The 25,938-nt window shown below is 42.2% G+C and overlaps 1 protein-coding gene across 3 annotated transcripts in view; it reads left to right on the plus strand.

Annotated features, from left to right (window-relative positions):
- Nucleotides 1-25,351, plus strand: part of Astn2 (astrotactin 2) — a 980,272-nt gene extending 954,921 nt beyond the window's left edge. For all 3 annotated transcript variants that reach the window (XM_038333150.1, XM_038333151.2, XM_038333152.2), the window contains 3 exons: nucleotides 10,312-10,412; nucleotides 11,991-12,174; nucleotides 24,655-25,351. In XM_038333150.1, coding sequence (XP_038189078.1) covers nucleotides 10,312-10,412; nucleotides 11,991-12,174; nucleotides 24,655-24,892 — 523 coding nt within the window. In that variant the 3' untranslated portion in view covers nucleotides 24,893-25,351. The remainder of the gene's footprint in view (nucleotides 1-10,311; nucleotides 10,413-11,990; nucleotides 12,175-24,654) is intronic.
- Nucleotides 25,352-25,938: the final 587 nt, after the last annotated feature.

Here is a 25,938-nt window from a genome sequence, read left to right on the forward strand (position 1 = left end):
CTGACAGTGGACACTATCTCTTCTCTGTGAAAATATGGCAACATGAGTTTCATTCTCCTAATAAACCATAACCCCTCTGAATTGTGACTCAGGACTCAGCTGTGGCTAAAGAATGCCTAGTAATTCTGTCTGTTTGCAAAGACTACTGATCTTTGAGTGACTAAACTGGACCCCCACTGAATTACTATCATTGACTTAGTAGCTTTGAAACACTCAATTCAAATTTGCATGGCTTGCATGCCTCCTTAGAAGTGGTTTTAATCCTGCACACCTCTGGTATTTCCAAGCAGAGGACAGCGGTGTAAGCCCTCTCGACACCTCTGCAGGGTAGGCATCCTGATATGGGTGCCATCTCAAGGGATGCTTCACATCCACAATCACTGTCTGTTTCCTTTATCATACCCCTGTGGTGCGTATCAAAAGTAGTTGAGGCACAGAAAAGTGCAGATAGCCCATTAAAGCTGTGTAATTAATAGCTAGTTAATGATGAGACAACCCAGAATCCATGTCTACCTCTCTACTCCTGAGCTACTCCTGTCTGCAAAACCATTTTTCTAACTATAGCTGTTTAAAGGTTGTTCAAATCTTGCTTTTCAAGATGCTGTCCAGGACGAAATGACAGCATAGAAAGATCCCACCATTTGCTTTATAGGTTTCTGAAGCACGAATTTGAGCGGAATAAATGGACGCTCTGTGTTTAATTCATTTTTTGTCTTGGGACCACATAGTCAGACTGTGTTTGTTTTACATTTAAGTAACCTAGTAAACTGTGAAAAGTTTCCAATGAAGGATGAGTTCATCTAACTATGTGTTATGTAGCTCATGCCCTTGAGAGGATCTAAGAAGTACAGGGAAACAAGAAGAAAGGGTTGGAAAGGTATTTAAGAGTACAATTAAAGCCAAGCCAAGTGCCCATATGGACTTCTGTTTCTGAAAGCATTAGGTTATTTGACGAATGAATGAAAGAATGAATGAATGAATGAATGAATGGGCTATTTACAGTTTTCCATATTTAGACACTAGGGGTTTTGTTTTCCTTGGTTGGGTGGTTGGTTGGTTATCTGTTTAATTGACTGATTGGTTGTAGGCTTCTTATACTATACAAATAATTTTCAGGTAGGAAGGACAGGAACTGTTACCACTTTTCCACAGAAACAAATACAACCCTGTGGGTGATTGACAGTCCTGTTGTGCAACTGAGATTCTGTCTAGTTCAAGGTCCCCTTTGAGTATATATATAAAGCTTGGGTCACTGTTTTGAAGGAAGGAAGATCCCTGAAGCAAACACAAGGCCCAAAGTGCATATTGCTGAAGAGTTCTTTGCATGGCATGGCATTTCTTGCACACTTGATCCTCTCCAGAATGTTCTACAAGCTCTGTGAAAGCCATGCTCTTTTTTTCTTTCTCATGAATAACTATCCTCATGTAAAAGCATGTTTGACACTTAGGAATTTCACAGGTGACCAGGCCCACTCTGTATGAAGTTACTGAGGTAACTAACCACTCACTTTCAATCAAGTATTGGAGACATACCTGACATGTTTTCCTTGAAATCAATTTGTATTTACTTAATTTTGATATCAATGTTTATTTGTTTCAGGGCCTTATGATTCTTGGCAAGGTGATTTTTAGTGTATGTGCACCTGTCTGGGAGTCTGGAGAGTCATGGCAAACAGGAGTAATTACCATACCAATGCTAGAGGTGGTAATGTCTACCTGAGCTAACACCAACATTGGTCTCCAAAGTCGGCCTTTCCCTAGGATTCTTCCTGCCAGCTCTCAACACTTCCTGAGTCCTTGCTGATTAGCTTTATGCTACTGGAGTCATCGCAGGAAGTAAACATTTGGGAACTGGCATTTAGAATTCAACCACAGGAGCTAAAAAGATAACTTAGATGTTAAGAGTGAGTCCTGCTCTTCCAAAGGACTTGAGTTCAGTTCTGAGCATCCACATCTGGTAGCTTAAAAGCACGGGTCACTTCAGATGTAGAGAATCTCATGACTCTGCTGTGCTCCGTGGGCACCCTCACTCCTGTGCGCACACACCCTCCCCTCACTGTCACACATACATATAATTAAAGGAAATCTTCAAAATGTTAGAGAATTCAATCATGTGCTACCTCACATTCACTCCAACCCGGGGTTCACAGCCACTACCGAGACTGGGTTGTTCTAGAGGTTGAACCATTTAGCTAGAGTCTTTACTACTTGGTTACTTGGGCAGTGTCTCTGGGTCAGACAATAGAACTAAAATTGATATTGGTAGAGTGTATGGGCTATTAGCCTGACCTGGACAATGCAAGGTTTGGGCTCTGGTGCTGAGGGTAAGTGGGATGCATGCAACAAAAAGAACCCACAGCAGCCTTCTCTTACACAGTCCGTCATTTCACTTTGGTATCCTAGACTAAGGAAACCAAAGACACTGCCTTGCAATGAGGGCTCAGTTTGGCGAAACTTGGGACAGCTGAATTCTGGCACCCACTCAAGACTATTTGCCCAACAGTCTTCATGTCCAAAATTTTCCCAAATCTATGCTACTGATTCAGAATCAGTCCTAAAATTGACATTTAGGTCTTCAGCCAAAAGGTAACATTATGTTAAAAGAGCTATGACGGGAAAAAACCAAAAAAAAAAAAAAAAAAAAAAAAAAAAAGGAAAAAAAAGAGCTATGACCTTGGACAAGTTGTCTGAACACTCTGAGTCAATGTGTCCAATAGGAACAATTTGTAACTCTGGGATCAAATGAAGGAACATAGCAAAACTATTTCCTAAATACTCTCATCATTCTCTTCTAGGGGCAGCATTTAGATTTATTATTAGAGGCTCAGGATCCCAAGTGAGATGTTTTAGTGAGCAGAAGAAAGGTCCATTGCTTGTACAACAGACACAGTCATCACACAGCGTCTCTATCATCATGCCCTTCTGATCAAAGCACTCTTGAGCAAATTCCAAATCTTAGGTTAAACATAATTCCAGGATAGAACTTATTTCATCCTTGAAAATATTAATAATTTAAACACACACTTCATGCACACTAACCCCATACCACATACCAGGCACTGCTTCAGTTATCGTATCCCCCTGGTGTGAATATCATCACTCACGGTTTGGAGAATAAAGGGGATACTTGACATGCCTAATTTCTTAAGTATGCTAGTTTGTAGAACGAACATTTGAACCCAGATAGTCATGTTCCAGAGTCCATTCCAGCCCCTGTACTCCCTGTCTCACTGCCATCATGGGAGTAAGACACGCTTCCTACAGCATTCAATTGCAAACATCGCTCCACGCATACTCCTTGGATGATATGGGCACTACAAAGGTTAGCAAAGGAGAAAGTGCAGTGTTTCTTTCATAAGTATTCTAAACTATAGTTAAGTAGATAGAATTCTCTAGTTTCCTTTTCATAAGTCATAAGGTTGAACTTTGGTTCCCATCTTATAGATACAGAAAACAAAGTTTATTACTAGTGCAGTAACTGGTGCAGCTCAGACTGAAAACTAGAATAATTTAATTTACAAGTCCATGCTCTTCGCAGGAGACTCACATGAAGGGCATTCTAGATGGGATAACAGCTCTATCTGAGAAGAAAGTCTTCTGAATCTAGACTATCAGATCGCACCCACCTTCATAGGTTATATTACCTCCATCCCCTACTGCGGAACCTTGAGGCTGAGACTCACAGAAGGGTAGTTAGGATTGCCTCAAATCCAGCTGCTTGGAGCAGATCTGTTCTTGGAACTCATTTTCCCCACCACACCATTGTGTTGGGAAGGCAGGGTGTAAAGCCATGACAATGGGGGTGGGAAAATAGAGGGCTATGGGGAGAGAGGTGAAGGGGTGGGTGTGAGCTAATGGGAAGTTGTTTGCCAAAGCCTTGTCTGGGGAAGGAACATTTTATAAGACTGGGGCCTCTGGCCTGGAAACATCTGTTTCCCTTCAAATCAGCAAAGAGACTTTTGCCTCCCCAGAACACCGAAATCATGCGGTGGCTGGGGAAGAGCAGGCGTTGGCTTTGAGACTTCAAACACATTCTCGTGGACTCTAGGGGACATGAGGCTGACATCGGCCTCTGGGGCTCCCTCCCTGCTCTTACCCCCTGTCAGATTCATGAGAAGCTCTCACCGCCAATTAACTTCTCGGTTTCATGCTCTCACCCCTGCTCTAGGAGGTCTGGGGGTCTTGAATGGGACCTGCAACAGCTCACCCCACATCTACCTCTGATCTCCAGGATGGCTTCTCACCCCCCAGGTGGGGTTGAAATCAGAGCCTTGGAAAGAAGCAAAATAATATCAGTCAGTGATAACAATACCAAGAGCTATTGTTCATTGATTCTTAGTACATGCTGGATGTCAGGCTGGCATGCTTTCTACCACTTTTGGCTGTAAACCAGTTCCCCTATGATTTCTAATTTATAGGTGAGTAAGTTGAGATAAATCTGCACACGTCTAATAAACAGGGAACTCTCTGTGAAAACCAAATTACCAACTTCCTTCTACTTTTCCCTAGGACCCCTCAGTCCAATCATCTTTTGTTCATTTAACAGATAAAAAAAATTATTTCCAGACAAGGGCTTTGCTTTAATAGCATGAGATGGATGTCATTCATTCTGGCTAGTATTTGCTGATTGTTGAGTTAGTAGATTAAGTATTTACAGAGAGCTGCTGTGTCTGGAAGACACAAACTTAAGGATAAGTAGAAAACTATGCAGGCCCTGCATCTTTTTGGAGGGGTAAGAAACAGGCTTCCTGGAAGAGATGAGGTCTGAAGAGTGCTTCAAGGACAGAGAAGAAGAGTGACTCAGCCAGAAGATTCAACACCTACAAAGACAAAAAGGTGGCACCCATCTCCTGGACCAGCCTGGACCAACCAGCCATCGGATTCATCCTACCTGGGAAGCTCCTGGATCAGCCAGCCATCAGATTCACCCTACCTGGGAAGCTCCTGGATCAGCCAGCGTTGGATCTGGAAAACAGGAAGCAAAAAGGTGGCTTCCATCTCCTGGATCAGCTGGCTGTCGGATCCACCCTACCTAGGAAGCTAAGATCAGCAAATAAGACTAGCCAGGTCTTTCCTTGGGTTCAGAGAAAGGTGCAGTTGAACGAATAAATAAACATCAAAGAGCCATAGCTGAGAATGATAAATCATTCTGGAGATGAATGCAGGCTCAAGAGGGTGGCATTGTCCTGATGCTGAAGAAACACAGAACAACCTTTGACATGTGAGTAGTCAGCTCAAGCAAATCCCTTTGTTTCACAGTGGATTCTTCATGCAGAGGACCCTGTTACTTTAAGGTACTTAAGATACCACCGTACAATCTAGAAATGGTGTACTCAGACTCTGGCTTTCAACCACATAGACTCATGATTTTCCTCTGAAACAGGTCAGTACTTGGAGGAGCGATGGTTTGAGACTAGAGCTTCCAGTTCCTATGAAATCTATGGCAGACTTCACTCTTAGATCCATTTCTATTACCACCAAAACTTCTACACAGACCTAAGTTGGCCACTCGTTTATGACACTTCAGGACACTGAAGGATGACCCAGAGGGGCTGAGGCCTTTATTTTGAATTTAGTCACTGCGGATCCCTGTAGAATTTATTTCTAATCTCAGCCTTGCCTTTGCCATCTATGAAATGAGGATTCAAAGCTACAGGATGAAGCTCCAGGGTTCCCCCTCCATTGTATTATGAGCTCCACTCTGCTTCACGGGAAGCATAGCAGAATCAATCAGCGTGGAGGTGATGCTTTTGTAAACCCTGGGAAGCGTAGAAGTCTGACTGTGTGCTGGGCTATCCTCCCTCTCAAACAGGCTCCAGCACTTTCGCCCTCTCACGAAGAATGCCCCCGCCCCCACCTGACTTCCTAACAGATTTCAGATGTGTTTGTGGAGCAGTGCTGCAATTACAGCCGAGACAAGCAGAAAGCTCGTGGCCTTATGACTTCTGACCCAGACCTGTGAGGTTGATACCTTCCTTTGCTCTCCCATTCCCTGCCTCACCACTCTGACACACACATCAAACAGGGTGGCCTAAGGCTTCCTCTCTTTGGTACTTTTGCTGACATATTTAGTTACTGTGATAGCAAAAGTCAAAACTACTCTTTAAGGACCAATGATTAAAGCATGCTTAGTGTTATGACATCTCATTCAGTCTTGATCCTCAACCTGTGTCACCATATTCTACACGGGAGAAAGCTGAGAGTCAGGGTTAGTAATACAGCTTCCTAAAGAATTCTCTGCCTGCAGATGGAAAATATGAGGTTCCTACCCACCTTTCACTCTTCAGGATGGATTCGGGGTGGTGTGGGGTACAGCTCAGTGGTTCAGCACTGGCATATCATATACAAGACCTGGATTCAGCTGTCATCACTGCAAAAAGACAAAACAACTCTAAGACTGCTTTCTCATCAGCATGGTATTATTGAGGCTGCTTGAATAAGCAGAGAAAACAGAGCATCACGGAAACATAAATGGCCAACGAGAAAGAAGCCTTAAACATCTTCTAAATCCTTCTGTCTTGAGGCTTGTAAGCACCCACGACAACTGCCTAGTTGTTCTTCCGTTGCACTATATCTTCTATTCATGCTCAAATAAAATACTTTTCAAAAATATGTATTCTTGCACAGATTATTACTGTATACATGGTCTTTACTGTATACATGGTCTTTATAAAAGTCTACAAGCCATTCTTCATGCCTCATTCCTTGTAACCCTGGAGATAGCCATATGCTGTAAATTTTTTCCCATTCTATTGATGGGGAAACTGCAAGTGTGGAATGAGATGCAGTTTTTTCAAGTTCACTGATTCATACAAACATTGAGTGACTTGTGCCGTGTTCAGTGATGCAAATAGCCACGCTGAGCTGCACACTTGCTCTATCTATGGGCTGTGATTGGAGTCCTACCTTCAGCAGCTTCTAGATGAGCTGCCGTGCAGATGGAAAGGGCTTACCTGGCATTTTCCAATACAGATCTTTCCTTTTGACTTGGCAAATTGCCTAGTCTCAATTTCCAGAGTTTGTTTCTTCTTTTTGCTTTCTTAGTTTTGTGAGGAAGGTTTTCTTCTGTTGTCTTTATTTTTTTATTTTTTTTATACACAGGGTGTTACTATGCTACCAGGGATAGCCTCAGAGCGACAATATAGACCAGGTTAGCTTTGAACCCAAATCCTCCTGCCTCAGCCTCCAGAGTATTCCAGCATATCTAGCTCCAGAGTTTTTTCTTTATCTTATCCCTGCCCCTCTACATGGCTTTCCAGAGAGCACTTAATTTTTGTGTCCATCAATTCTGAACCTGAGGAACAAATAAATCTACCTGTCACTGACACTTGGAACACAGAGATAAAGTAGGCTCAAAAATATAAAGTGACTTGCCCAAAGACACAGCACAAGGCACAGACCTGGAATAAAACGTGTCTTGTCATCTCTAAAACCAGGCTCCTTTCCCTAATATCACCCTTTTCCTTTGTACTGAGAGGCGGCTATTCCTGGATCCTTGTATGCAAACAAGGATCATGGAGTGTCAAAGCTGGGAGGGCCTAGGTAGATCATCAAGTCCAGGCTGGGTCAGCCAGTGAATGTTGGAACTGAAGGCGAAGAGAGTAACTCCAAGCAAAAAGGTCTACACTACAGCCGAACACAGGCTTGCCTCTTTTACTCTCAAAACCATGACTCTGGACAGATTGCTTATTATTCTACCTTAGATCTCCTCTGCTGAAACAGGGAGATTATAAGCATGGTTATTTTAGAATGGTTTGATAAGACTAGAAAGATATCTGAGATGGCACTGCCTTAGCATAGCTGGGGTTCCACAGGTATAGCTAGTTAGAATTTTGTCTGTACATAGTTGATATCTGCGGATCTGGATCCAGAAGACAGTAGTTGGCAGCAATTTTAATCATGGACTTTGAAGTCAAACAAATATAGGTTTAAATTGTCAGTCTTGGTAATCACTTGGTAATCATCCATTTGCCTGCAAGTTTCAAGATTTTATTATTTTTTACCTCTGAGTAGTACTCTATTGTGTAAATGTACCACATTTTCTTTTTTGTTTTGTTTTTGTTTTTTATTACTTTAAAAAAATACCAATCCAAATTCCCACTCCCTCCCCTCCTTCCATTCCTTCCACACACCCTCCCTCCCCACCCCCTCTAATCCTAAGAGAGGGTAAGGCACATTGCCTTATGGAAAGTCCAAGGCCCTCCCAACTACATCTAGGCTGAGCAAGGTATACATCCAAAGAGAATAGGATCTCCCAAACCCAGTACATGCAGTAGAGACAAAAAAAATCCCAGTGCCTCTGTCAGTGTACCCCATTTTCTTTATCTATTCTTCGGTTTATGGGCATTTAGGTTGTTTCCAAGTTCTGGCTATTGTGTATAATGCTGCTATGAACACAGTTGAGCATATGTCCTTGTGATATAATTGAGCATCCTTTGAGTATATGACCACACATGGTATTGCTTGGTCTTAAAGTAGATTGTAGATTTCTGAGAAATCACCATCTTGATTTCCATTCTTTAGTCTGCCGTTCTGTCTTGTTAACTGTGTCCTTTGCTTCTCAGTTTCATGAGGTCCCATTTATTAATTGCTGCTCTCAGGGTCTATGCTACTGGGGTTATATTTAGGAAGTGGTCTCATGTGCCAATGCATTCAAGTGTACTTCCCACTTTCTCTTCTATGAGGTTCAGTGTGGTTGACTTTGTGTTGAGGTCTTTAATCCATTTGGACTTAGTTTGAATTCAGGGATGTTGATGCCTCCAGAAGTTTCTTTATTGTACAGGATTGCTTTGGCTATCATGGGTAGTTTTTTTTTTTTTTTTTTTTTTTGGTTTTTCCATATGAAGTTGAGCATTGTTCTTTTAGGTCTATGAAGAATTTTGCTGGGATTTTGATGGGCATTGCATTGAATCTGTAGATTGATTTTGGTAAGATAGCCATTTTTACTATATTAATTCTACCTACCCAAGAGCATGGGAGATCTTTCCATTTTCTGGTGTCTTCTTTAATTTCTTTCTTCAAATGTTTAAAGTTTTTGTAATACAGGTCTTTCACTTGTTTGGTTAGAGTTACCCCAAGATATTTCATGTTATTTGACATCCACAGCCCTTCTATTGCTGTCTTTGGAAAGCATTATCATCTCCTTCCTTTACTGCATGTAAGTTACAGTGCTCAGACCTGAAGAGAGTAAGGACCATAGGACCTCCTAGAGGTTCACAGATGCTTCTCTCAAAGGAGCTCTGTTCTCTAAATCCACCAGGCCTGCTGTGACCAGTTTTATCTAGCTCAGACCACAGACTGAGCTGAATTCCACCTAGGTAGCATAGAGTTTTAGATGAAGAAAACGAGAATGTGGGGACCTGCCTTGTAGCTAGAGTAATTTCCAAATTTCTTGTCATGGCTTCTGATATCCTTCCTTCTCAGTTGACTTTGTCTTGGCTACCCCAGCTGCCTATTCCTCCATCTGGTCTTTCATCAGGGCCTTTGCATTTACAAATATTCCTTTACAGTTCTTTCGCATTTGCTGAGCTTGCAATGTTCTTCGCCTCATGTTCCATTCATACATCATTTCTTTCTCATTGTTCAGAGCTTAGCTAAAACTTTCATTACATAGAAAGGCATCCAGAGACTATCTTCTCCTAAAAGCTCATGCAGCCCACACTCCCACTTGCTCTTTTCCAAGTAATCTTGCTGTATTTTTTCATCACATTTGCCCTCATTTGGTTGTTCTGTTGGGGATTTTGTTGTTTTAGCTTTTGATTGATGTTATGCTTGATTTCTTGTTCAAAAATTAGCTTCCCAAAGTAATTCCTGGGACACAGATCTCAGTAAGTAATTTTAAAATGAATGAACAAATGAATGAATGAATGACCTAATCAGTGAATATATTGAATGTAAATGAGCATATTCATCCAAGAGTCTATCATTGAGGTTTACTTCTCACACCCTAGACTCATACTGCTTGGATCCAGACCTCTATTCTGCCTTCAATAACAATTACTCCAAGAAAAGATATACACTTTAAGGTCTAGTATCCTCATTGTGAAAGATGATTCATGGTATATCTCTGTCTTTCAAGTTTGTCTAACTGCAAATTAGGAGACTAAATGCACAGAGCCCAGCAGACATTTAACACTTGATATATGCTTTATGATTTTGTAATTGTTATTATTTTAAAAAATAATCTTCTAACAGCTTATGCACCCCTGAGTTCTCAGGAACTTTCCTTGTGGCCATGGTTTTTTGTTTTTCCTTTCAGCTCCCGGGTCCTCCTGGAAAGTCTCACTCTGGTGTTGCTTTGCTGTGTTGCAGGTTCACTCTGTATGCTGTGGATACTCGAGGGAGGCATTCGGAGCTCAGCACAGTGACTCTAAGGACAGCTTGTCCACTGGTAGATGACAACAAGGCAGAAGGTTAGTGGCTCATTTCTGCCTTTGCCAGGGAAGTTCCACGTTTTTCTCTCTAAGTTCTGTACCCAAAGTCACTAACTACCACAGTGAGAGAGGAGAGGCAGGGGAATGAAAGAACATAGAATTAATTAATCATAATAAAGGAAGAACAAATTGAGATGGACTACCAATATCTTTACTAGTGATCAGACTTGCTCAACCACAGGTAAGGGTAAGTAAGTATTCTAGCCTTAGTAGCTTACCAGTTTAATGTGTGTGTGTGTGTGTGTGTGTGTGTGTGTGTGTGTGTTACATAAGTCAGAGCTGGCAAGTCAGTGACACTTAGAAGACTGTTTCATCCTTTTACACCCCTGGTGACATTATCTTGTCATAGCACACTGTTCCATTCCACACAAAAACTTTCAAGCCTGGACAACCACTGGTATCTGTCAATCAGATTTAACATATAAAATTAAACTTGTATTTGTTTTATTTTTAGCCTCTCCTGATCCATGAAGTTGAAAACACTAGATAAGAAAATCTAAAACCAATACAGTAGTCAATCAAACTGACAATATACTTTGGCAAAATGTAGATAGAATTTTTATATGTAGACTGGGAAATGGTGGTGGTAGCTATAGGTCCTAGTGCCTTACATTGTGCAGACATTTCCCTAACAAACTGGCCCAATCAATGTAGTAGAGGCAAGTTTGTACCCTTTAGAATTTTACCTTGTTGATGGAGAGACACAAACTTTTATTGATTTAGCAGAGATTATTAATAATGTTTTATGTGCTAATACATGAGAGGAGCCAATGAGCTCCTGAGCCTTAAGACAAATAGATTTGTGATGTTTTCTGGATAGTTCCTATATTATTTTAAAACAATGGATACACTGTTAAAAAAAATGGAGCAGAAAATACTACAAATTAGGTGTTTTTCTTATCCTAACTCCAAGTGCCTTACATTCTCCTGAGGTCAGTTTATGTTAATAATGAAGTGGGGACACTCACAAATTTTGTTCAGAGCCTTCAGAGCTGAAGAAATATGTCCTCTATACATGGTGCATTGAAATCACATTGGTTAAATGGAGTTTGGAGGACTGGGAATGGCCCTAAAAGGCAATATGAAGCATCTGGACTTCTGTTACAAGGCTTGTGAACAGAGATCTATCAGACCTGGCTGCAGAAACACATTGGGAACACTTCCGATGTGAAGCAGAAGGAAGCTATTGAGAGAAGGCAAGAATGTATTTGAGGCTTAGCATTTCTGTGAGTTTCCTTAGCACAGAGGTATTACCTCCAGTTGAGCTTATACTCTACATGCTGACTTTCTACCTGGCCCCACACTAAGCACTTTGCATTAATTTTCTAACTTAGTTCATTCAGTGCACCTGTAGAGGACATGTCCTTCTCTTTAGTTAGACATGGGGAAACTGAACTCAACTAATCAATGACATATTTCAAATGCAATGGAGATTCCTCTCCCCCAAGGACACTCAGGTGAACACCCACCCAGCTATGCCTTGCTTTTTGTGAAGTGTATCCATCACCCCCTTTTCCTCTACTGTCAACCATGTGCTCTGTGCTTCTCCTCCTTCAGAGATCGCAGACAAGATCTACAATCTATACAATGGTTACACCAGTGGCAAAGAACAGCAGACAGCTTACAACACACTGATGGAGGTCTCCGCCTCCATGCTCTTCCGAGTCCAGCACCACTACAACTCTCACTATGAAAAGTTTGGTGACTTTGTCTGGAGGAGTGAGGATGAGCTAGGACCCAGGTACGGATTTCAGAGTGGGGGTGGAGGACCAAAGGCTTCTTGCCTCTCATTGATTTTCCTGGACCTTCTCTATCTACACTGACAATGGAGTGTATCAAATAAAGAAAGGTAGGTGGTGATGAACACAGTCGTGCCAGGATAAAGGGTGGGAAGCAGGAACAGATGGCTGCTTTCTGGAAATGTGTGTCTTCTTATAGAGCAAAAACCAGTGCTATCTGCCCTTAACAGAAAAGTTATCCTAATCACTAATAAAATAACTCAAGATACTAGAACAAAAAAAATGGAACAAAAGAAGCATATTGTTTGATTCTAGAAAAGCATAAAACTGCCCTGTGAAATATGTTCAAAAGAAGTGTCAAGGAAGCCAGGCAGTGGTGGTGCACGCCTTTAATCCCAGCACTCAGGAGGAAGAGGCAGGAGAATCTCTGTGAGTTCAAGGCCAGCCTGGTCTAAAAGAGCTAGTTCCAGGACAGGAACCAAAAGCTATGGAGAAACCCTGTCTTGAAAATCAAAAAAAAAAAAAAAAAAAAAAAAGTGTCAAGGACAGAACAGGAAGTTGGGTGAGTAGGGAGATAGAAATAATCTAGGAAGAGTTGGGGAGGAGAAAGAATTTGATCAAAATATATTGTATAAAAATGTATTTTTTTAAAAAGGCACAGCATCATTGAGGGAGGGAAGAAGATAATGAATGAGGGAATCTAAGTACCATTTCAAATGTGGCTCACTGGTATTTAATGGGGGATCTGGGATCTTCTTAGTACCAATCTAAATCCTTTCTTCTGCCCCACAGGAATTCTTTCTAAACTTTAGGTGAGCAGTCTGTTGGGAGAGGCACTAAAGAATTTCTGAGCATTTAGGACAAAAGGCTTAGCAGCAGGAGAGGAGAGGTCAGCAGGAGCCAAGCCTTGAATGCCCTTGAAGTGGGGTCCAGAACTTCAGCTTATCTCCTTGGGGTGATGGGCAACTTCTCAAGTGTGTTTCACAAGAGTGTGAGGACAGTATTATCAGAACTCACAGGGTGAAGGATCCCTCTGGCCCAGCTGGAAGCAAGAAGCACCAGGAGGCTGTGAGGCCTTCTACAGGCTGCTGAGGTAGCAGTCCCAGGGTGATGGGGAGGTATTCAGATAGGTATCAAATAGCAGCAGCGAGAAATGTGTTACTTTCTGAAGCCCTTAGTGGGCAGCAGTCCATACTTTGAAAAGCTTCAAAATGTCCCCCACAGAATAATTACTCCCATATTTCAGTGATGATGACTGGAGATACCACATGGTCTAAGTGAACTTCCTAGAGTTACACAGAGTTGTACATAGTGGCTAAAGCTGCCTGGAACTCTCATGCTGAGATGAATTCGAGGCCATTCTGGAATGCTATGACATTTGATGAACACTTGTTCAAAGGATAAAAACAGATCTCTCCCTGCAGTGGGCCTTATAGCTCTGTTGGGTCCTGGACTGCAACTTTTTTCTTTTCACATAAAAGGAAGTTTCTTTAGATAAGAGCAAAAGGAAGACTGGTCAGCAGCAGCCCAGGGGCTCAGATGAAAAGTGTGTGAGTCTCCTCAGTGCCATTTTACCCATGGCCATTGGAAGTCTTTCAGTTTTATTGGGCTTTCCCACAATACTCAAAGAGTTTGGGAAGAAACAAGACCAGAGCCCCATTTCTCTCTTTATAACCCAGCAGCATTCTTTATGACCCTCGAGGACATGAATTTCCCAAAAAGGCCTTCTCACTGTCCTTGGACATAGGGCTACATATTCGGTAATGGACAGTGATAATCAGCTAACCTTAGGCAGTCAGTTCGCAACCATCGCTCCTACACGTGTCTCCCAGCGTCCTCTTCTCCATTCTCTCTAGATCCCTGAGAGGGGATTTGAGACACACTGGTATGTCAGAAAGAATCAAAGGGCCTGTCTTGTTCTGTCCTTCAGCCATCGTGTGTATATATTATACACACACACACACTATACACACACACACATATGATTAGGGTAAACTCTCTCTCTCGTCAGTAGAATTATTTTTCTACATTCTGCAAAATCCCAGGTCATAACTAGAATAACATTCCCTAAGACATTTTTTTCTAAATTTTCCACCTCTTTACTGTATGCCAGCCTAGTATTTTAATTCTCTATGCTGCACTCGCTAGTTGTAGTAGCTAATTAGCTTCTGTGTTTGCTAATGTATCACCTCTCCTCCCTACCACAAAGCAAGTCATCCACAGTTACTGATCTTTTATGCCTTACTCACTTTTGAAAGTAGATGCTGAATTATTACCTGTGGGTTAATTGGATAGTAGAATGCTGCTCTGAGTATGCGCACAGATGATTATGGATTCATTCTGATACAGCCCGCCTTCCACATCCATTAAACCATGAGTGTCCCTCAATTCTCTCTGTGCTTTCAAGATTTCATTTGGAAATAACAGCATCAAGAACTCTAAGGTCAAAAGAATGGTGTGACCTTCTAGATATTAAAGTACTTGAGATTTCTCTTTATTAACTGATTTACAGATATATTTTATAGAATAACTTCTCGGACCCTTTGCTGGAAATGAGTGAATAAAGCTGCTCAGGCTGTGTGCATACCTTAGCATCTAGAGGAGAAAATATAAACTGCAGGCAGTTGTAGTGGAGCTTGCCGCAAGAAGCATGCAGGATGTGCACGCCAGAGTGTCTCAGATGTTAATGTGAATCGCGTAAAATTCCTGTCCACTCAGTAGGCTGGAGGGAACCTCGGAGTTTGCATGTCAAACACACTATCAGGTAGTGCCAGTGTTGCTGGTCTAACAATCGTGCTAGAGACAAGGTTGTAGGTGTAGGTAGACAGAGCAGCGAATACAGACCCAAACCCCAAGGAGAATCCATCCCTGCCAGAGAAAGAGAAGTTAATGGTTAAAATCAAAGAATGGACAGCCTGCCGGGTGCAAGGGTGATGGGGGGCTTTCATCAGGAGTAACCCGGTGCAAAATGAGAGCGGTGGTGAGGTAGGAAAGTATATGTTGAATTCAGGAACTGTAAATAACTCTGAAACAGAGAGTTCAAGGTGAGAGAGGAGGGGATCGAAACACCAAGGCTGGAGAGTTTGACCAGGGTCAGGTCTTGATGGCTTTTGTGAAGTCCTACTCGGAAATTTGTTCTTTACCCCAAAGTTATGTAAGGCTTTTAAAAGAGCAATTTGAATAAATTTGTTCTGCCTCTTCAAGGTTAGCAAGTGTGCAGAACCAACCTGTAAAGGAGAGGGGGCAAGACACTTGTCTGGGCCAAGAGCCCAGGGTTTGTGTCCACCTATTTACTGGAAGACCTGGAATCAATTCTACATCCTTTCTGGACCTTATTTGTAACGCAAAAGGGCTTAACTCTAAAGTCTCTTCTAGCTGGCGCCAAGAAGCCAGAAATCCCTGAATGTCACAGAAACCAGAAAATGAAGACAACATGAATGTCATTTTGCCTATAACCTGACATTCTGTTTCTGGGGACCCAGGATGACAGGGGAGAAAAGAGCATTTCCCAAGACTTGACACAAAATGAACCCTGCTAGAATTCTCTTGGCCTATATAATCTCCAACCCCAAAATGTCTTCAACTCCTTCCTCAGTTGGGGTTTACATACCTCATAAAATTCTGTGACAAAAGGGCATCTCTTACCTTGCCTAATAAATCTGTCACTTTCCCCAGCGCCTGCTCCTCAGGACGACTGCAGGTTACTGCGCACAGCTGCTCAGAGGAGACCCGCTGACACCCAGCTGTCCCACCATACGGTTCCTATTAGGAGACTTCAAAAACTGAGCTCATAGGTGGCCAGGGACCAGAATTTCCTCTGCTCAGAGCATCCTTGACCACTTTTGAGCTTCCTTGTACTTTCGGTTATGTTTGTTAAAATGAAAGGGTAATGAGAGGAGAGAAAAACCTTGAAAGGATCTGGTTTTAGAAAATTGGTCTATATGAGAAAGAAATGATTTCATTTTGTCAGTCATGTTTACTTTTATGGAAGACATTTCTAACAGATCACAGAATTATCACAGGCTTGATTCAACCTGAGATCTTTCTCAACCTTAACAGACAAATGCTTCTGCCTCATCTGTGAAGAACAGGTACAGGCACAACCACCACTGTACTCTTAGTGAGAGTAAGTGAACCTAGAAACAGACTCTAGAGTCTTCCAAGATTGTATTGATGCCTTCAAGAAACTCTTTGCCAAGTCTCAATGGCCCTGCCTAGTAGTGCATCCTTTTAATGCCAGCACCCAGGAAACAGAGGCAGGGAGATTGAGATTTCAAGTCAGAATCCATCATGGACAACAAATAAATCACAGGTATTATGATTTAAATTTAAAGTGTCCTCTGTAGCAGAAGGCTTGGAAGATTAATAGCCTTTTCCCCACTTCCTGCTCTCTCTCTCTCTCTCTCTCTCTCTCTCTCTCTCTCTCTCTCTCTCTCTCTCTCTCTCTCTCTCTCTCTCTCCCTGCTTCCTGTATGCGATAGAAATGTGATCTTTTGGCTTCCTGTTCCTACTACCAAGCTTTCCTACCACTATGGACTCAAAGCCTCTGGAGCTGGAAGCCACAATAAAGGGCCTTCTAAGTTGCTTTTGGAGTTGGTAATTTTATCATAGCAGCAGTAAATAGCAATACACATAGAGAGACCCCATGTTGAAGAAAGAAAGAAATGAAGAAAATCGATTTCATGATTTCTTATGAGAAAACAAAGAGGAGAACCAACCAATGCAAACATTTTCTCAATGATTAACATGTTGCAGATATAACATCTACTGAAATTGCTGGCTTTCTGCTGGGGCAAGAGGTTGAGGCTAAATTTTGATGGTGGTTTACTTAGAAAGTATATCTCAAGAACTATTAAGAAGCCATGAAAGCATGACTTTGTTACTCCAGTTTACCACACAGGCTCAATGTATGCTGGTGTATTCATGTTTTCCAAGTGGAAATACTGTATGTAGCTTTCCATAGACAGATGTGAATGTAGCCATGGATAGTTCTGGGAAAGGAGAATAAACATGGATTTTGTGATATCTATATTTACAACCTTGTCTTCATATCTGATCTCTGTTGTGATTACCAAATATGCATGCTATCTTCTGCCTCCTCATAACTTTAGCAATACACTGGTTGAGTGTCTTCCTATTGACACATATCTAAACACATTGCTAGGTGAAGTCCTCTGATCCTGAGGCTATAAAAAATATATTTCTGAGTATTTCAGTTACCGATCATATTCAACTGGATATCTTTGCTAGTAAGATGAACTTATAGAAACCACCTGCCCACTTGTCTAACTTCTCCTTAGGTCTACATGATGCACTTGTAGTATTGCGTTGCCTTCACTGCCTTAGCTAGAACATTGCTGTGTTTTGAGAATTTAGGACTGACCATTCCCTCCATTTGTGTCAATTGTGTTTATTAATCCCTTCTTCTTACAACTGGGAAATGTTAGCTGAGCAACTGTCATGAGCCTGGCCATTTATATATCACTGACTTTCTGAGCGGTACATTGGCAGTTAAACAATAGAGAAGTTCTCCAATATGGAAGAATTTCAAGGTCTTATAACTAATGAGTCAAAACCCAATTCCAAACACAGTCTTACAATGTCAAACTATCACCCTGTTCTATGTGACACACTGTATTTTAAAATGTGTATACAACTGAGAAATGATACATTATGGTTTGAATGGAGGACTACAATGTGTCCGTGGTAAAGGACAAGCCTGGGCTAGATACCTGGGAAGCTTTGCAAGACTTCCCGAAGGAGAAATTTTATCATGACCTTGAAGTCTGAATGGAGCCTCAATGAATGTGGTCCTCTCCTTTCTGGGGTGCAGTGCCTGGGTAATTGTGCCACACTCGGTGTGAACTTCTCATCAGAGGCACACTGGATGATATTACCCTGTAAAGTAAGGCCCCCTCCTCTCACTAAAATCACACAAATAGGGACTCGGGGAGATAACTCAGTACTTAAGATGCTAACTGCACAAGAAGAAAGTATGAGAGCAAGTTTGGAGTTTGGATCCCAGCACCCATGTAAATACTGGGTATTCATGGTAGCATGCAAACAAGTCTGTCATTCCTAAGACAAGGACCGAGAATCCCCATGTTAACCATGGCTAGCCATGTTAACTATTCCGTGTAGGTTCAGGGGTCAAACTGAGAAACTGGTCAATGAATATGGTGGAGAGTGATTGAGGAAGACTCTCCCTATCAACTTTGCAGTTACACACAAATGCACATGCATACATGTGCACATGGACACACACACACACACACACACACACACACACACACATGTTCCACACAGAGATACACATGGAAAACCAACCCACACATCTGTACACATGTAGCTACACCTATATGTACCATACATATATACTTGAAACATACATACATACCTGTATACATACAGCTACATATATTTGTTCCACATGCATATACATGGAAAACACATGCACACACATACCACACACCCCAAAAATCACAAGAAATACCCACTCCAATTCTGTCTATGGGAAGCCACTTTTCTAAATCATACTTATGTATTCACCTGGCTCATTTTTGCCACCCGCAGGATGGAAGTAGAACACAAACTCCAGCACTGTGATGAGTATCGATGTTAGATTGACTACATAGGTACAATTTCTGAGGTACAGTGAACACTCGTGTGTAGTCACCCCTGCTGCTAAGCTCTTTGCCCACTTGCTTGCAGTTGCTGAAACAACACAGCTTTCTGGTTGCCTCTCCTCCTCTCTTCTCCTGCTCTGAGTTCAGCAGGTTAGCTTGTTGGAAGTCCTCCACCATCTCAGTCTGACTATGGTTTCTTGATGTTCCTGAACACAGGTCTGTTTTCACCAGCTGTGGCCCAATCGGGGCACAGTGAATGGATACTTTAATCTGCCCTCTTCCATTCTGGAGAATTCCTTTCACCCTTGGTATACATGTCCTTGACACTTTCTAATTTGGTATTACCTAACCCAGGAACGTTTAAGATCAACTTGAGACATAGGAAGGAAAAGGAGGGGCCTGCGTCAACTGTTAATTGGGCAGTTGTGATGGAAATAGACTGCCCATCAAAGATTCTGCAATTCCAGAGAATTGGAAGTAAGGTCCAGCTCCCGAATCCCATATTAGTCACCTTGCCCCATTCTTTCTCCTAATGCATGACAAATGAACTTTCTTCCTTTATCTCTTACCTCCTATTCCAACAGACACCCATCCCAACTCCAATGAAGGAGATTTCATTTCTTGTCCTTGCAAAACTCTGACCTAGGATTTCCCACCTGGGAATGCTTGCAGCATATGGGAACTTTGAGTTACAGTTCTCCAAAACTTAGAGTTTGTTGCCTTTATTACCTAGCCGTTTGGCCTTTGATCTCTTTCACTCATCCTTGTCTTTGGTCACTACCTGTAGCATGAGGAGTGGGCTTGTTGAGGGTTTTTGTCCTCCCACCAGTCCCACAGCCGGTGAGCCCCAAAGAAACCACACAGAGAGTCTACATTAGATATACAACTGATTGGCCCATTAGCTCAGGCTTCTTATTAACTCTTGTAACTTATATTAACCCATTGTTTTTATCTGTGTTAGCCACATGGCTCAATACCATTTTCAGCAGGGCCGATCACATCCTGCTTCTTTGGTGCTCTGGGCAGGAATCAGGAAAGAGCTTTCTTCTTCCCAGAATACTCCTGTTCTCATTGCCCCGCCTCTACTTTCTGTTTGGTTGACCTGCCTATACTTCCTGTCTGGCCAATCAGTGTTTATTTAAACATGATTGACAGAATACAGACAATTCTTCCACACCACTACCAATCCATCTGTACCTACTTCATTTCCAGTATACTATTCTGTTGTCTAAATACAAACTAATTTAATGCCTACTACAAGCCTGCTTGTGCTTGATACCAGTGTTAATCATTTTGCCATAACCCAACAACATTCCTGCAGCTTCTGTATCCTGAATCCTGCTTTTCCAGTGGGGAAGCTAAGGATAAAAGAACCCTAAAATGTTCTAACTCTAATGGGTTTTCTCCTATTAACACCACTCTAGTGTGTGTCTAACATTTACTTAAAGCTAAGCAAATACTTATATTGTCTCAACTGCCACAATCACTATTGCCATTTCTGCTTGACAGTTGTGGAAAGTAAATCATGTTGAAGACTTGGCTCATCATCCACATAGCTGTTAAGTAATTGACCTAGGACTTGATTTGGGGATGCTAGAACTAACACCTTTGACTCACCCTGGACCACCAGGAATACTGGTTCTGGATTTATCCACTATTAGCAGAAGTCATTCCTTTATTCTCATAGCAAAGCTCCATTTTCCCACCTGTACAGAGGGAGACTTATGTAATAAACTTTTATATGTCTTTCTGAGGAAATGGCCAGGCTTTTGGAGGCAAAGTATGTGGGCATGTTGGGGAAAAATACCCTTTCCAGACTTATTTTTTTATTTGTTGCTTATGTATATGACTGCCTAGAGCAGCCAATGACTCTCCATTGCCCAGAGAATGAAATCAAAACCTGTGATGAGTGTAGCCCAGGAAAATATAGATTGTCTTGTATCTGCTGTGGCCTTGCGCATGTTACTTTGATTCTCCATTTTAATCAACAGCTGCTTTATGTCTCTCATTTATCTGAAGCCTATGCCCCATCATTGACTACATAGCTTTGCCATTACGCTCTTTGAGAAGACTTCCCTGAGCCTCTTCTCCAGTTGATGATTAGGTGCTCATCTTACAGATTCACACAGTATGTATTCTCTTGTTTGCCAGTTCATCACTACTGCTCCTCAGGGAGAGACTTAATATCTGTCAGCCTCTTGCGATATTGACACATAGAGTTCAATCATGCCTCTCCCTACTGCCTGATTGATAAACAGTCCCTAACAACACCACAATGATGGTGTGAGCCATGATGCTGCTGACAGTGGTGGTGGCAGTGACAGAGGTAGGATTAATGGTCAGCTGTCGATATTATCTTCCACTACTCGCTTTCCAAAGCCACAAAATTATTTTTTAAATGAACCAGATCACATTCAATTACTTTTTCGGTTTAAAGTTTGGAGATGAGGGTCTGGGACAAATTGTACATGTAAAACATTTTATGACTTTTTGTAATTTTTTGTAACTACATTTTCTGGTTCTTGCATGTGACCTTTATGAGTGATCATGTATCATGTCCAAAAGTTGGTTTTTCTATTTAGTCTGTAAGGGGAAATTGGAAGTATATATAATCCAAATGCATTGCATACATATTTGAAATTCTCTAAGCATAAATTTAAAACAAGTAATTTTTAAGTTTGATTTAAACACCTATGGAACCAGAGATAGCGCTTGTTAAGACTTTGACATAGATTTATTATCCCCTTTTCACTTTTCTTATTTATTTGGTTTTCGAAACAGAATCACATGTGTTTCTCACCTCAAATTCACTGTGTAGCCAAGGGATGGCCTTGAGTGCCTGCTCTTTTGCTTCTGCTATGGGGATGCTAGGATCCCAGGCAATGCCCCCTCCTGGGCATGTACATGGCTGGAGACTGAACCCAGGAATCCATGCATGTTGCACACGCCTTCTGCCAGTGGAGCTGCATCTACAACCCTCTGTTTATAGGGAGTCAGTCACACTGCATGAGTAGGACAAGGAGACTGGGACAGCGGTGAAACGACTTGCTGCCATCACCCAGCTAACATGTGACAACACTGGGACCCAGATAGGAAGCCAGCAGCCTCTTTCCTTCCCACTGCTTCATTGTCGTCGACCCTGTCCCCAGAGCTTTCTGAGTGTGTTCCCGTTGCAATCTCAGAACTCTTATGCATTCCTCTACCTCTGTCTTTGCCACTGCCAACTGCCACTCTTTCTCTTCTGCCCCTAAGAGTCAACACAAGCCCCTCTTCCACTAGGATGTTTCCTTAGACAACCATAGCCCCACTTAGACACTTTGCTGTCTGCTCATACAGTGCTTGCGACTTCTTTCTAACACATTGCTCTTGACTCCTGTGTCCCCTCCTCCATCTGCCTGCTTTTCTCATACATTCTACTGAATGAAAAGTTGGCTATAAAATATTCTCAACTAACGAGCATGATTTTACACTATTTCCTTTAACTTCCCATACCTCCTTTTCAAAGAAAGCAGGTTATTTCCTAAGGATATAGAAATATTAAAAACAGAACAAGAGAACTAGAGACAGATGGTTTAGTGGATATAAATGCCACATAAGCCTGGTATTCTGAGTTCAGATAGCTGTGACTTGTGTAACCCAACAGAGGAAACTGTTTGTAGCCACAGATCTTCAATGGCAAGATGGGAAGACACTGGAGACTCTTCCAGAAGCTCTCCAGCCATCTAGACTGGTTCATGCAGTACAGACTGGCTTCCATAAATATCTTTTAAACAAAATGAGAGCAGAGGGACTAGAACAATGGTTCAGGGATCAAGAGCAAGCGGCCTGAGTTTCCATCTCCAGAACACACGTGGTGACACACAACCATCTCTCACACCAGAGCTGGGAGATTCAGTGAGCTTCACTGACATCCTTGGGAACCAAGCATGGTTCCATACATACATGCAGGCAAAGTACTCACATACATAAAGTACATAGATATAAAAAATAAACAAGAAAAAATAAGAATAGAGTAGGAGTTCAAACAAGGAAGGGTATGAGATATACTCCTCAGGCTTCTCACAGGGTGAGAGGGAAGCCTGTGGGGAGGGAGGCCTGTGGATTGAGTGTGGTCATAAAATGCTAAATTCTTGGCTTCTCACAGAATATTCCACCCAAGTGGTGAACTATAGGAAGATGACTCTTTAAAAAGCACCTCATGAATCACACTCACAAAATGCAATACACAAGTTCAGCTCTTTTTCAGCCACCACACAGGTGCCTAGCAACGTCTCTGCCTTGTGGGGTCTGTGCTATAAAATGTCTTCTCTCCCAGGGTCTTGAGTGGTCATGGAGAGGGGGGAGATCCAGAGACACAGATTCAGAGAAACACAGAGACAGATTTTTCTCAGCTGCTGGGACCCCCTGGGTTTCTTAAAGATGCTAGAATGTTGACAAACAAGCGTTTCTTGTGTAGTATGATCTAAAAAAGAGGTCTGCCTTTCCTTCTCTAAGCTTCTGTTTCTCTGTCTTTGATGAGAACAGAACAGGCTATATAAGTCCTTAAGAAGTCCCTTGAAAGAATATTTGGAAATATCAGGAACCAGTTTTATTGTCCTGACAGATCTGTAGTGCTATTTCCTCCTGATGGTGACCAGCATCCAACATGACTGCTCCTATAAGAAAGAATTAATTAGTAGCACTGTTAAGAAACCTTGAACTAGGGGATCTCCAAGTTCAGATCCCCCAGTTCAGACTGCACAGCCTTCACCCTCTACTGTTAGAAGATCCCAGGCAAGTTCCAAGTGGTGACCACCACTCAGATGACTCTTGCTTAGATCATTGTTAAGTTTAACCTTGCTCCTGACACATCATAATTTGCAATATATTGGCAGCATACTGTTTTGTCAAACACTGGACCTGTCTCATCCATGCTCTCAGAAGCAACCTATCAGGGCAAGATGGCCAACACTAGTTGAGTGATAGGGTGGAGGACTAAAGAAAAGCTTTGATTTGCATTGATGTTCATATTTAGGCTTTAATAAAATAGTAAGTACAGGGGGCATGATTGCCAAACATCATGACAGGGAAAGAGTATGTGGGAGTGAATGAAGCAAAAAATCAAACAAGTCAGGTTGTGGTGGCACATGCCTTGAACCCCAGCATTCAGGAGGCTGAAGAAGGCAGTTCTCTGTGAGTTTGAGGTCAGCCTGGTCTAAAAAAGCAAGTTCCAGGACAGGCTCCAAAACAACAGAGAAACCCTGTCTCAAACAACAACAACAACTAAAACCACAACAAAAAGACAGACAGACAGTTGGAGAAGATCTGGATTCAAGATATCAACTTAATATTTTACTTTGGTCAAATTATTTTATTTTTCTGAGTATGGGTTCCTCATCTCTTAACTGGGAGTATAAAAGCAACATTTAGGAATAGTATGAATATTTGGTAACAATATTAAATTTTTTAAGCATGTGTGAGGTACATATTCAATGAATACTTGGTGCAAGGTGTCGAATCCCAGTTATTAGTTTTTGTGAATATTTTTGTCATTACTATAATGTCTGTTGATCAGAGCCCAAAGGCTGGTATTATGCTACAATCACAAGGCAAGCAATGCAACTGAAAAGGATAAATCCTAAGGTCATCCTTCTGCAGAAGGTGGGATACTTCAGTACTCAGCTAGAGTCTTGAATTTCTAAGGCAAACACTCTATCACAGTCCCGGGCTACTCTTGAATAGATATTTAAAGTACCACACTAAGGTTGAAAGTGAGTCATAAAATATACTCTGGTAAGACATCTTCCAACATCTATTAACCCTACTAAGACCTCTTCTGACTTCCCCTGACTGTTTCTGTCTCCTTGTGCCCTTTAGGAAGGCACACCTGATCCTGCGGCGCTTGGAGAGGGTCAGCAGCCATTGTTCTAGTCTCTTACGAAGCGCCTACATCCAGAGCCGTGTGGACACCATACCCTATCTCTTCTGCCGCAGTGAGGAGGTCCGGCCTGCAGGAATGGTGTGGTATAGCATCCTCAAAGACACCAAAATCACATGTGAGGAGAAGATGGTGTCCATGGCCCGAAACACGTATGGGGAGACCAAAGGCCGGTGAGGGAGGGAACTACCCTCCTTGAGCACAGAGACGCTCTTAGAGGGAGCACTACTTTCATGGATCCTGGGACCTGGGTGGGCTGGGGGACAGCTGAGGGGCCTGGCATATGACACTTGCCAGCAAGGCCAAAGCAAACTGTTTCTCCATGGACAGACAGCCAAGAACTTTGTAACCAATGGAATTATTCATTTTTCTCTTTTATTTTTTCTAAGATATTATTTGACTCTATCAAATGTTTCTCCTTTATAAACATTTTCTTATGGATGGAAGTCATTGTGGAAACAAGAGCTTTCAGGTGGAGACCAAGCAGCCTTTCCTCCCTCTCCTTCCTCCCTCTGGCCATGGACCCCTGGAAGGAGACCTGGGGAAAGACAATTTGACAACTTCTGCACGAGCAAGGATGCTCTAGAGACTATGGCAGCAAAGAAGCTTGGGTCTTTATGGTCTTTTCCCTCTCTCTCTTCTCTCCTCATCTTTCTTCCTCCTCTCTTCCCCTCTCCCTCTTAACTCCCTCCTCCTCCTCCTCCTCTTCCTCTCTCTCCTCTCTCTCTCTCTCTCTCTCTCTCTCTCTCTCTCTCTCTCTCTCTCTCTCTCTCTCTCTCTCTCTCTCTCTCTCTCTGGACATTATCGAGTTTGAAGGCCCACTGCTTCTTTCTGCTCCCTGTGGGTCTCTACAGGACTTTCTGTGCATTAAAATTCCTATTGTCTCTCTTTTTGCTTGGGTGATGTTTCTTACCGATGAAGCATGCTTAAGGGACCTCTGTCTATTTGTTAAACATTGAGGGACTGTATGGAAGGCACAGGATAAAGAAAGAAGACAGAGAAGTTTTCTGTCCTGTAAGAACTTACAGTCTAGTGGTTACTATAGAGAAGCAGTCTAGTATAGTGTTGGCCTGGACTCGAGGTGAATGAACACTTTTTCAGACATGTCCGGATCCTAAGACATGCAGAAAAACTTCTAAAGTGCTTGCTGGAACTGCAATAGCTAATCCCGAAGAATAAGGAGGAAGGTGGCAGATGAAAGTGAGAATGGTGGTATATTGTCC

This window comes from Arvicola amphibius, chromosome 6, assembly GCF_903992535.2.
Source record: "Arvicola amphibius chromosome 6, mArvAmp1.2, whole genome shotgun sequence".
NCBI classification, from domain to species: Eukaryota; Metazoa; Chordata; class Mammalia; order Rodentia; family Cricetidae; genus Arvicola; species Arvicola amphibius.